Source organism: Charadrius vociferus, unplaced genomic scaffold (genome assembly GCF_000708025.1).
Source record: "Charadrius vociferus isolate BGI_N301 unplaced genomic scaffold, ASM70802v2 scaffold251, whole genome shotgun sequence".
NCBI lineage: Eukaryota > Metazoa > Chordata > Aves > Charadriiformes > Charadriidae > Charadrius > Charadrius vociferus.
Genome location: NW_009646963.1, coordinates 1,607,031 through 1,618,999, shown reverse-complemented (window position 1 = coordinate 1,618,999; position 11,969 = coordinate 1,607,031). Strand labels below are relative to the sequence as shown.

Genomic DNA, 11,969 nt, shown 5'->3' with positions numbered 1-11,969 from the left:
CCAGCCCCCTCGGTGTAGGCAGGATCTCGTATACAAAGCACAAACTTCGTTTTTGATCTTCTCCGCCATACCCTGGCCAGGCGGGCTCCCGTGGTCCTGGGAGGGAAGGGGCAGAGGGTGGTGGGACAGGGACGATGTGCACCAGCCTGGGCCTGAACTGACCCCAGGGAAACGGTGCCTGCACCGATGCTCCAGAGATTATCAGCATCTTAAGGGGTTTATTTCAAAGCAGGGCGAGCAGTGCTCTGAGCGGGGCGGCCGACAATGGCCAGGTCCTCAGGCACCCACTTGGTTGGAGCTGCCGGCGCTGCCGGTCCTCAGTGCTGATGGAGAGGGGCATTTTTCACCTTTCTTGCCGCTGCTGTTGCAGTGGGGACAGGGGTCTGCCATAAGCAGGGAGAGGAGGGGTGCAAGGCTGGTACCACGCAGGACAGCTGGGGCCCTGTGGATTCAGGAGGACTACTGTGCACTGCCCCAGCCCAGGCTGGTGTGGGGACCGCCCCAGGACCCCGCAGCCCATCTCACTGCCAACCTGAAGCCTGGCTCATCCAGGGGCTGTGGCAACGCCAGCTCAGGCCCCAGGCATCCCCGGGACATGCAGTCAGCTTGGCCAAGGCAAACTGTGTTTGATTCTTTTTTTTTCCTCTCTTTTTTTGGGAAATAAACTAAAACCCTAGACTTGTTGGTGTTTTTACAACTCCAGTGTAGTTTCCACCTGTCTGACCGTGTGTCAACCTTTGTAACATTGGCAATAAACCGTTAAAAGTGACTTTCCCATGATCCCTGCCCATCCCGGCTCTTTGTCCTGTGTGCGTGTGTTGCAGTGGGGACACTGGTGGCTCTCCTGGGTAAAGGACCTGGAGCGCCCAGGTTTATCGAGATCATTTATCGAGATGGCAGGATGGACTCACCCACCTCTGCACAGCATGTCCCGGGGGGTCCCGGAGTGCTCCAGCCTTGCTTGGGGGGAGCAGACCCTGAGCCTGGGATGGGAGGCTGCTGCCCACCAGGAGTGGTGACCAGGACTGGGGCTGGTCCCCCACTGCTGCAAAGATTTCAAAGTGCAGCTGTCTGCCGTCTGGCTGCGTTTCACCCCAGCGGAGCCCAGCACAAAGCACACGCTGCCTCCAACCGCTGCATGTTGTATCTTTAATATGATTGATTTTATTTTTTTCTTTTAATATACATATATATATGTATTTAAATATATTTCTTATTTAACAGTTGGTATCAGCCAGACAGGAGCTGCCCATCTCACACAGATATGGAGCCATATGGCACGACGGTCTCCAACACAGGGCCCACCGTGTCTGCTCGCTCACACACACAGACGGGGAGAAACCCCTACTCACACCATGGGCACCCACTGGGAGAGGAACATCATGGCAAAAGGGTCTCAGGGACAGGCGTGCACTGCGCCTGAGGTGTAGGGCTCCAGCCCCAGAGCTGTGCCTCATCCTGCCTGCAAAACACAGGGCAGGCAGGCAGGGCTCTCAGTGGCCCTGAGACCCTGGGGCTGCCCCAGCTACTTCTGATGCCATCCTCCTCCTCATCCTTCCAGCAGGACAGGGTGTCCTAGCGGGAGGTGCCCTCAACTAGCCCAAGCTTGGTGTAAGACAGAGACAGGAAGAGGGAATGTTCCTGAACTTGATCTCACCCATACACATGTGAGCTACTGAGCAGAGAAAGCGATGGCTGGTGCCTCAAAGGTCATCCCTGCCTCTGCCCTGCTCGCCCCGCAACTCCCCCCACCCTGAACAAGGGACATGCTGTCGTCAGGAGCAGCCTTGGACAGAGCCTGCCCTTCACTTCAAATATGCAAGGCATCTCAACCCCCATGGCCACCACAGTGCCTTGTGCCTTCAAGGCCAGGCCCTGCTCTTCACCCACCACCAAGCTCTCTAGAGATCCTGCTGACTTTGAATAGACTTACAGGAAAAATAAACCCCCAAAACCCACACGTAACCTGATCCACAGTGAAACAGAGAAGGAGGAACCACAAAACACACGATTCCTCCATGAAGGTTGCAGTGGAGGGCCAAAACCAGTGGCCTGTGTAAATGATACCCTGCATCCAGGCTTCCCCAACAGGTCCTCTTCTCCCACACAGAAATTTTCTCTGGGTAGAAAGAGGAATTTGTGCATTTGTTGGGGATTTCCAGATACTGGGCAGACTGCTGTGCTCATGCAAATGTGATGCATTACAGACCTGATGTGTTGTAGAGTTAAGAGGTGCAGTCAGGTGGAGGAGACAGCACTCCACCAGTGCTGGTCACACAGCACCCCTGCTCCTGCGGCCAGGCAGCAGCACCAAGGTCCGCTCAGGTCTCTGGCCGTGGCAAGATAGAAGCCCTGCCCTGGGTCTAAAAGCACCGATGCATCTCACCTGGGGAACTTGGCCCCTTGGTTAAGTGGCAGTAGCCAGCTGAGAAACTTCTCTCTGCAGTCCAGCTGTGAGGTGGGAGATGAAGAGCAACAGTGAGGAAAGCAGGGACAGGAGAAAAAGAGGAGGGAAAGCAAGACCAAGAGATGGGGTAGCGCCATACCAGCAGGGATGTGCTGAGAAAGGCCCCCAGAGAGCAATGTGGGGAGCTTTTGCAGGAACCTCTGGCACCCTCCAGGTCCACAAACACCAGACACGTGTCCTGGGGAGCTATAAGCAGGAAATCTCCCTGGAGGCAATCCCTGAACTGTTGAACAGCAAGCTGTGACCAGCATCACTGGTGTGGTCACACACCCCAGCATAACAGCTGGGAATAAAGGGGCAATGTGAAGGAGGAGGTCAAGGGCCAAAGGAGAGATGTGGTTTTGCAACCCACGATGAAGACCCAGAAGAGAGGAGCAGGGGAACATGTGACAGCTGCACTGGAGAACTTGCGTCCCTATAGGTGACCATGTAAACCAAGTGTGTGGCACGAGATGGGGTGGAAAAGCAAGCTGGGAGGGCACTGTTGAGTGTGTACCTCTGTTGGCACAAGAAACCAGGTCTGGCCGGCGTTGGCCTTCTTTGAAAATATCTCTGGCAGCATGATAGAAAGCTAAGCACTGGGAAGGAATGGGACTCGTTCTGTTATGAACGCCCTGGGTAAGGTTTTACACTGACACATCTATGATGCCGAATAGACACACGGGTGGGAAGACTGTTGGGAAGCTTCTGCCCCCGATGGCTCCGAAGCACAGGGTGCTCTGCACTCACCAGACACCCGGGGTCGGGTCCTCCAGCCACGCCAGGCAAGGTCTGATTTGACAACTTCTGCAGAACATGGAAAATAAACCCGCGAGAGACTTTTTTTTTTCTTTTTTGGCAAACTAAAGACAGAATTAGTTTCTTCATGCACCTGAGCAAAGCTCAGAGCAGGAGCAGAGTCATTTTAAAACTCATTCCCAGGTAACATGTAGGGACTGGCATGGTGTGGCACCGAGGTGAAGGACACGGTGATCCTCTCCATTAGAATGCAAAATGCTGCAACAAATGGGGGTCGCAGCTACCCCTTCCTGGCACGGGCTTGGAGCAAACAGCCTTCCTATCATCTTGCTTTGGAGCAGCTCTGGTGAGAGCGCCTGGGGCCTCCACAGCCCCATCCTCCCTGGCCAAGGGGCAAGGGGGAGAGAAAGGTAAGACTCATGTTCCCTCGTGCAAAAAGTGTTAAGAGAAACAGAGTGAAAAAGAAGAGAAGAGGGGAGGGAGCACAGGATGGACACACACACGCTCTTGTGACTGGCCCTTTCAAACGCTTTCCAACCATGAAAGCATCTGCGTCGCCTCCCACCATGGCCGAACTGTCCAGAGAGAAGTTTTGCTGGAGGTGAGGAGGGTCTGGTCCCACAGGCCCCAGCCATGGATGGGGAGTGCTGAAGGGCTGCTCAGCGAAGGCCCCCTGCTGCACACACCCCCCGCACTCATGCATTACATCCCAACCAGCTCTAGAAAGTGTTTTTTTTGGGTCTACCCTGAGCAGATTCCTCAAATGAAGGTGCTTTTCCTGGCGGGGGGAGAGGGTGGGGCCGGGGCAGGGCTGCAGGGACCTGGCAGTCAGCACTCATTTGCTCTCTCTGGAAAGAAGATTTCGCGGCATCGCTGGACCGTGTCCTGGGGGGACTGGACACTGTGTCCCACTGTGCGGGGATCGTCATAGATTTCATAATCATTCCCTCCCTGCAGGGGAACAGAAAACAGGGAAAGCATTAGCTGGGTCTCGCCAGAGCATCCTCATCCGTGAATTCACATCTTGCTCTGTCCTGTGAGAAGCAGTGGTGGGAGCCGGCGGCTGGGAAGGGGCTGCCAGGGCTTTGCTGGCCCAGGGAGGCAGAAGAGGCTGGGCTGGGAGCCTTGCTCTGTCCCTCTTGCCTCCCCTCTTCAGTGCCAGGGGAGGAGGGAGAAAGGACGGGGAAGGTCCTAGACCAGCAAAGCTTGTCCAGAAGCCTGGGGTTAACCCCTGCCCTGCCTGTGGATGGGCTAGCAGAAAGTGGGGTGGGCATATTTGCAGGGGCAGAGGTTGCCCATCATCCAGAAAGAGGCAAGTGGATGGCCAAGCTGGTCTACAGCAGCAAGGAAGCATCATCCTCCACTGCTCCAAAGGGAAGGTGAAGCTGTTTCTGCTGTTGAAAAGCCCTCTCCTAAGTGCTAGGGGCTTGTGTTTTGGGTCTTGCACCTGCAGGAGTGGCTCTGGGGGCAGGCAAGCGATGCTGAGGTAGACCTGCTTCCCAGCACAGTGAATCCAGGGTGGTTTCCCCCTGACCCAGCAGGCCTGCTGTCATCACAAGCCCACCACAAACACCTGCTGCATGAGAGCATCTCTCCCCCTCGCACAGCTAGAGGTCTGTGTCAGTGTGATGGAGCAGCTCCACGCAGGCTTGCCAGGCCAAAGGAGAGAAGGTGGCCATACGTGGCGTGAGCAGGGCATACTCACAGGGGTCGTCTCGTTCCCAAAGAAGTGGATGGTGTCAAATCTCTCGTCGTCGAGCACGTTGAGGCAGTAGCGCTTGTCCCAGCCCTCCGGGAAGACGTCAAAGCTGATCATGCCACCTGCCAGCAGAAGGGAGGGCATTGGGCAATGTCGGTGGGAGTTGGCAGGGTGTACCCCCACCCCAGGATGGGCGGGAGGAGGGGAAACGGCTGAATGGGTGCAGGGATCTCCCCGTCAAAACAGCAGCCAGGCACCAGATCTGCCTTGGTGTGTCTCCCCTGCACATGGGTAGGACAGCGGCAGATGCTGTTCCTATAACAACAGGCTGGAGTGACATCAGCATGGCTGGGGTGACATCAGTGCGGCTCCCCTGCCTGCAGGCAGGCAGGCAAGCAGGAACCAGTGGGCTGCAGGGGCGGGGGGGGGATGCTGGGGTGGGAAGTCCCAAGAGAAAACTCTGTTGGGGGAGATTTGGGGTTATGCCTTGCAGATGCAAAGCAAACCCCATGAGAGCTCATGGATCCCAGCTGACTGCACAGTGGGCCCTGAGCAGGCTCTGCACACTGATCTTGCCATGGTGGTACCACAAACCCATCAATACAATCAGACCCTGGCCTGTCACCTCCTGCCAAAAGAGTCAAGCACGGGTTGCCAACATCTGGAGGTGCACCAAGGTGGATGGGGCAAATGTAGGGAGGTAAAGGAGCTTTCCCAGAGAGAGTGCACATGCACACACATGGACACCCACAGCCACGGAGGGTTAATGAAGGTCCCAGCCCTTGCTCTTAGACCACGCAGAGTTTAGGCCAGCACTGTGCTGCCTTTTGGCACCTTCCCCATCCTCCAATCAGCCCTGCTGCGTGCACAAGCTGTGGAGCCAGTCCCTTGTCCCAGTACTGACACAGGTGGCATGCTCCTCCCAAAACAAAGCCTGCAACTTAGGGCATGTGTATGTTCCTCAGAGTTGGAGAAACGGGGATTTGAGCTGGGATGTGACTCTCCCCACCAAGTCTCTGCTCTTGCTGGTCTCAAGTGGGGCCTCCTGCTTCTCTCAGCAATCTAGTGGGCCACCAGCAATCCTAGAGTTTCACACTCTCCATAAATCATAACCCCACCTCTCTTAGGAAGGGGGTAAGTGGACAGGTACCTGCAGGGGATGGCCCCTGCTACCCTGCTAGAGAAGAGGCATCCGTTGTCCTGGGCTGTTCAAACCTGTATGTCCTGATGCCATGCTCTTCTCCCTGACTAGTTGAGGTGTTCCCGTTGGTTTTGGGGGTCCCAAAACCAAGGGAGGGAGCCTGTAGGAGCCTGTAATGGAGCCTGTGTCTCCAGCTCAGGGCAGAAGATTCACAGGCTGCCCCAAGCAGCCCTCTGCAATACAGATGGGAGCAAGTGCTGTACAAGCTCAGGGACGGGGATGCCCCCAGGCTCACAGCAGGAGCCAGCATCAGCACAGGAGCTAAACTTGGCTGCCCTTGTTAAAATCCTTCCTGGTTTTGTACCAAAAGCCATTTACCTGTGAAAAACGCTGCATTTCACTGCCTTCTGGCCTTTAAACAGAGCTGGGCAGCACCAAGGGGCTCCTGATGCCAGCTGGAGAGGGTAGGAAATCAAAGGGAGAAGAGGTGGTGTGGAGGACAGCCAGCACTGTCCCTCGCCTAGGCAGAGCACTGGTCTGGGGGACTGCAGGGAGATCTCCTACCATCTCTTACGGCTTGCGTCCTCCACAGCCTGGGACAAGGCATGTGGAGCCAGCTTGGCAGAAGAGCCCTGTTTCCACATGTCCCTGTTTTTGGATGCTTGACCTGAGACACCCCAGGTTTTCTTTGTGGAGGAGCCGGGGGGCCCACAGTTCCCCTTGTCTTCGTGCTTTTACACAACAGGCCCAGGCTCTTCATGGCGGCTTCCCAAAGTCAGAGGAGAAAGGCCCATTGTTCTGCTCCCGTCCCCCGTGCCTGCTGGGACATGGCGGCGGGGACCTTGTCTTTCTCTGCTGTGACAAACGGTGTGTGTCAGTAATGTGGGCAGCACAGGATGCCCGTCAGGACAAGGGGAGGGGAGGCTCTCAAGAGGAAAGCCCTTGGAGGACCAGAGGGACAGACCCTCGGTCCTGGTCCATGCTGGGTGCAAGAGTGGGGTGCGACCTGCCACCTCCCAACCTCGTCACCCCCTTGCCCTTTAGCTAGGCTGCCACATGGCAGCTTCTTATCTCACACATACCCATCCACTCTGCTTCAGCCCCACCACTTACACACCCTCATTTTATCCCCCTGTGCTGGCCAGACCCCCAGATTTCTCAAGGCTCTCCTTTGGTTCCTCATCTTCGGTAAGCTGGCTGTAAGAGCCACCCCAAGAAGCGGCCCTGCAAAAGCCCATGGCATGGAGCTGTGAACTCCTTGCCTCTCAGCAGCTCTTCCTCCAGGAAGAAAGGTGCTTCCCTTGAAGCCAACCCTCCCAAGAAAACCGCAGAGCCGAGACACACATGAGGCTCCTGCCTCATTCCTAGAGAGGAGCGCATGGGCCTGGAGCTCTGCCAGTCACCCTGCTGCTGACGCTTGGGCCAGAACCGACCTCCTGGGCAGGGGTGGGATCCGCACAGCTAAACGGAATTCAAGCAGGGATAATGTCATGGGACAAAAACCCGCCTGTTTGGCTGATTCCCAGGGAGACAAATCTGCAGCACAGTTTATTCTCTGCCGTCGCCCCGCCGCAAATGTGAATGTGACACCCCTGCAGCTGCTCTCCAGGACTACAAGCTCCTTGTGCTCTTCCCGGGGTCTCCAAGCCCCCGGAGGGAACAGCCAGGATTCCCGCTTCCCTTCCCACCATTTTATGGGGAACGTGATAAAGAGGCCAAGGCAAATCCAGGGAAGCCCCCTCCGCTCACCTCGAGAGAAGCGCAGGCCTTTGCCGGCAAACTCCCTCTGCAAGGCTGCCACAAACTTCTCCCGGATCCGCTCTTTCTATGGAGGAGAAAGAGGAAAGACAAGGAAGGAGGGTTTGAATAATTAGATGTTGACAGTCTACTAGAATCCACCATAAGCTGTCTACTTGGCAACTCTGGCTTATCACATTTCCCCTTCCCACCTGCCCCAAGCCCCAGTGTAATGCCATTTAGCTTTCACGAGTCCTGCCCAGTGTCTGCATAAAATGCCACCAGCTCAGGGCAGCCCCAGGATTCTCCAGGAAAAGAGCAGATTCCAGCCTTTCCTTAGCAATGAAATGCAACTGCTTCAGTTTTTACAGAAGCCCAGTTGATAACCCAAAGTCTCCAGCTTTGCCTAAAAAGTCTTGCAAAGTCCAACCGATGCCTCAACCCCAAGAAAGCTCCCCAAGGCAGAAACTGCTGTGAGCACGGGGCAAGTGCTCCAGAGATCTGCCCAGCAGATCCGCCTTGGCTCTACCAGTTGAAAACCCATCAGTTCCAGTTCTGTTGGGGCTGGGAGAGTGGGAGAGAGAAGACAGCTGCTGGGCCATCTTTGGTTACTGTAAACAAGGAAACACCCTGTTAAATAAGTGCCTTATTCCCTGGGGCTCTCCCACAGCATAAGGAATCCTGCTGGCCACCCCATCGCATCAGTGGTCCCCAATGAAGTAAAATTGTTCCTTTCATCTATGTCTCTCCTTAGGTTTTCTGACCCCCAGTCCTGTCTCCACCTTGTTGCACGTGTTGGCCTGGTGCACAGCTTGGAGATGGGCTCTTCTCCTCGGAGTGGGGGGAAGCAAGTAAGACCTGAGATCTGTGGTGGTGCAAAACCAGCAAAGGGGAGGGCGAGCCCAAGTCTGGCCGGTATACCTTGTCCAGCTCGGAGAACTCGATTCGCTCCTCTGGCGTGCAGCTCCGTCCAATGGGGGAGATGTTCAGCATCCCATTGCGAAACTCAATGAAGGTTCCTCTGTGGGTGGGCAAGGGCAAAAGGTTACTGGGGCAGGGAGAGAAAAAACAGACCTTTCCAGGGGAATGGCTGCACAGTGAGGCATGCAGTCTGCAGGGACACACAAGAGGAGAGCACCCGTGCCCACTCATGGGTGCTCATGTGTCAGGTGTACAAGAGCTTCTAAGGTTGCCCAAGAGCCCTGCTGCAGCAGGCAGAGACCGGGCTTCAACAACTCGGCTTAAGGTCTCCAAGGGGCTCATAGTTTCATAAAAAGAGACTGTAAGAGAAGAGGAATAAACAAATCTTGTGTGCCCTGAGGACAGGCTGGAAGCAATGAGCTCAGGTGAGATGATACGAAACATTTTCTAATGTTGTCACAACTGCAATGACAGCTATTGCCTGGACTGGACGAATCGCCTGATGAGACTGTGGCATCTCCACCCCTGGAGGCTTTAAAGAAATGTTGGGTGGGTTGGGTGAAGCTGGCAGTACTTTGGGGCAGTGGGAGGGAACAGGGGAGTGTAACTCATGACTGATGTCCGGCAGCAAGCTGATGAGCAATCAGGACCTCCTCCTGGAACACAAATCAGGAGGCCTTTTGCGCCTCCTGTTTGTCCCCTGCACCTTTGACTGCAACTCTTACCTAAGCTTGCACAGACAGGACCCAGTTCCTGCTTGCCACCCTCACCTTGCACTGGGATCACTACTCTGTGGCTTCCTTGGTGGGCTGGTTCAAAGCACTAAACCAGCAAAAAACTGCTCCCTTCTTTTCTCTTTGCTGCAAAACCAGCCAGTTCTGTTTGCTTATCACCTTGGAATAGCTCAAAGAGCAGTCAGACAGGTACCAGCACTGGTCCGCAGGAGGGGCAGAAACAACAGGGGATAGCAGCACTGCCAATTTGAAAATAGATTGAAACTCTTGTGGAAACTTAGCTGGAGTAGGGAGATCCCTTCCCTGTCCAGCTGAGGAGCACTGAGCTCATTAACCCTCTAATGTCCAGCTGAGGAGACCTGAGCTCATTAATCCTCTAATGTCCCTGCCAGCCCTGCCTGCCATTTCTCTGTGATAAAGCGCTTACCACTCAGTCTGGAGGAAAACTCTCCACCTCCTGTCTCCTACCACAGTGAAGGACATCACAAGGAACGCACACATGGGCAGCCACGCCTGCAGCCTGGGAGCAGCATCTCTCTAGCACCAAGGGTTTGGTGGCTCATGCCTCAGGCCGAGACTTGGGAGATGTGGGTTAAAGTCCTTGCTTTGCTAGAAATCCCATAAGCCTAAATCCACAGAGGCACTTGGGAGGTGAAACTTCGCTGGGCTGTTGGGCAACCAGACAGCAATGAGGCAACCAAACAGCCTTGAGGGTTCTGGGTCCCAGCCCACGCTTTTGGGGGCACGTTCAGCTGGCAGTCCTGTTGCAAGGAGCCACCCTGGCCCCTCTCACCGCTGCTTGTATTGCCACATGGTGACTCACATCAGCCAATTAATCTGGATCACAGTTTAGCAACTTTTACCAGCCTAATTTCAACCAGACAGCTTGCCTGCTCGGCTTCACGGTAAAAAAAAACACAAGGGGAGAGCAGGAACAAACCAGCTGGGGCGAGGGGATGGCAGAGCTGCTGCTTTCAACAGTCCTGCTGGCTCATGCCAGCTTCAAGCGTTTGTGAAACCGTGGTCTGAGGGGTGGTTCAACACTGCACCCAGGCTGGTTTAACTGCAGGCCGCCTCTGAAAGAGGTCCTCCTGCTCTCCCCTTCCACCTTCCTGCCATCTGGTCCCTCTTCTCTCCTTTCTGTGTTAACAAGGCAAGCTGATCCAATGGAAAATTACCCTTTCCTGGCAGTGGCCTAGTCCTCCTTCAGAGGAGGTGTATCAACCCAGCTCACCCTGTGGCTGCTGGATCTCATGGGGGGAAGCAGACAGGAACGCGCGGTCGGGGGCAGAGCAGGGACAGCCCTATTACCAGTGGCGCCAAGTGACACTGGGTTAGAAACAGTGTGAAACCGTGTGCTCAGGCGCTAGACCTCCCTTCTTAAGAGCCATTGTTTGTTTGTTTGGAAACTCATATGACCAATGATGCCTGATGCTCTGACCAGTAACGAGCTGGTACCATTGTCCTAAGTGAGATGCACGCAGTGGCTGTACCCTGCTGCTCAGGGAAGAAAATCCGAGGGGCAAAAGAGCAGGCATTATGTTAAAATATAGTGAAGACTCTCCAGAACAAAGACCCTCCTCCATTATTTGCCCACAGTGCCCAGCTTGGTGGGACAGGGATCCCACACAGGGCCTCTAGATGCTAAGATAAAACCTGGAGCAAGACAAGCTCAGTAGCTCAGTTGTTCTTAGGAGAGCTCTGGAGCCCAGAGCTCCCTAGAAATCAGTGATACGACTGCCATTTGCATGGACTTGGGCCATTACCGTTTCTTGGGCAGCTTCAGGAGCGCCATGTAGTTGAGACAGAAGTTGATCAGATCCTGCAGCAGCTCTTCCCCCAAGTGGTCCTGAATGGCCTGCGGGAGGAGAAGGGGGAGTGAGGAAGGTGCCTGACCACCCGTGAAGCCTACCCGAGGACATGACCTGGAGGAGTGGGACATTCAGATCTGGCATTTGGGGAGAAGAGAAGAGGCTACCCAGCTGCCTGGGCCCAGACATGGCTCCTCATGGCGCGCAGGGCACGGGGAAGGAGAGCCATGGCTGCAAGGGGAGCTGGACCTACCTGCTTGGAGACCAGCTGCCCGTTCTTGTATTGCACTGTGCCGTTCTCAGCAAAGACGTAGTCAAACTTGTCGATGACTGAGGGGGAGGAAACAAAAGAGGTGCAAATGCGCGCGGGAAAAGGGGCCAGAAGGACTGGGCTCAGTGCTGAGTGAGCCATCCTCCCAGTTCCTTAGTACTGAGCTTTCCACATCTCCCATGCTCCGCAAAGGGCCACTGACCCTCCTCGCTCTCCGCAAAGTGGGCGAGGAGATTATCTTCAGCTCACAGGTGGGGGAGCTGACGCACGCAGGCGGAAACGACCTGACCGAGGTCACGGGCTGAATCAGTGGCAGGACAAAGATAAGGGCTCCAAAATGTCAGGCTTTCAACCCACGTGCGCGTTACTCTGCTCCCTCTCCTCCCCTCCCCTCCCCTCCATCAGGCTGGTGGGGTGATGCAGACACTGGTTATCTAACTCCAGCCTCTC

The 11,969-nt window shown here is 55.3% G+C and overlaps 1 protein-coding gene across 1 annotated transcript in view; it reads right to left on the bottom strand.

The window, feature by feature from the left end:
* Positions 1-3,907: 3,907 nt before the first annotated feature.
* The window catches only part of PMM1 (phosphomannomutase 1), a 10,495-nt gene continuing 2,433 nt past the window's right edge, over positions 3,908-11,969 (bottom strand). Inside the window, exons 2-7 of the mRNA XM_009895281.1 lie at positions 11,502-11,578; positions 11,204-11,295; positions 8,704-8,803; positions 7,795-7,870; positions 4,911-5,026; positions 3,908-4,156 (exon numbers count right to left, since the gene is read on the bottom strand). Coding sequence (XP_009893583.1) covers positions 4,034-4,156; positions 4,911-5,026; positions 7,795-7,870; positions 8,704-8,803; positions 11,204-11,295; positions 11,502-11,578 — 584 coding nt within the window. The 3' untranslated portion in view covers positions 3,908-4,033. The remainder of the gene's footprint in view (positions 4,157-4,910; positions 5,027-7,794; positions 7,871-8,703; positions 8,804-11,203; positions 11,296-11,501; positions 11,579-11,969) is intronic.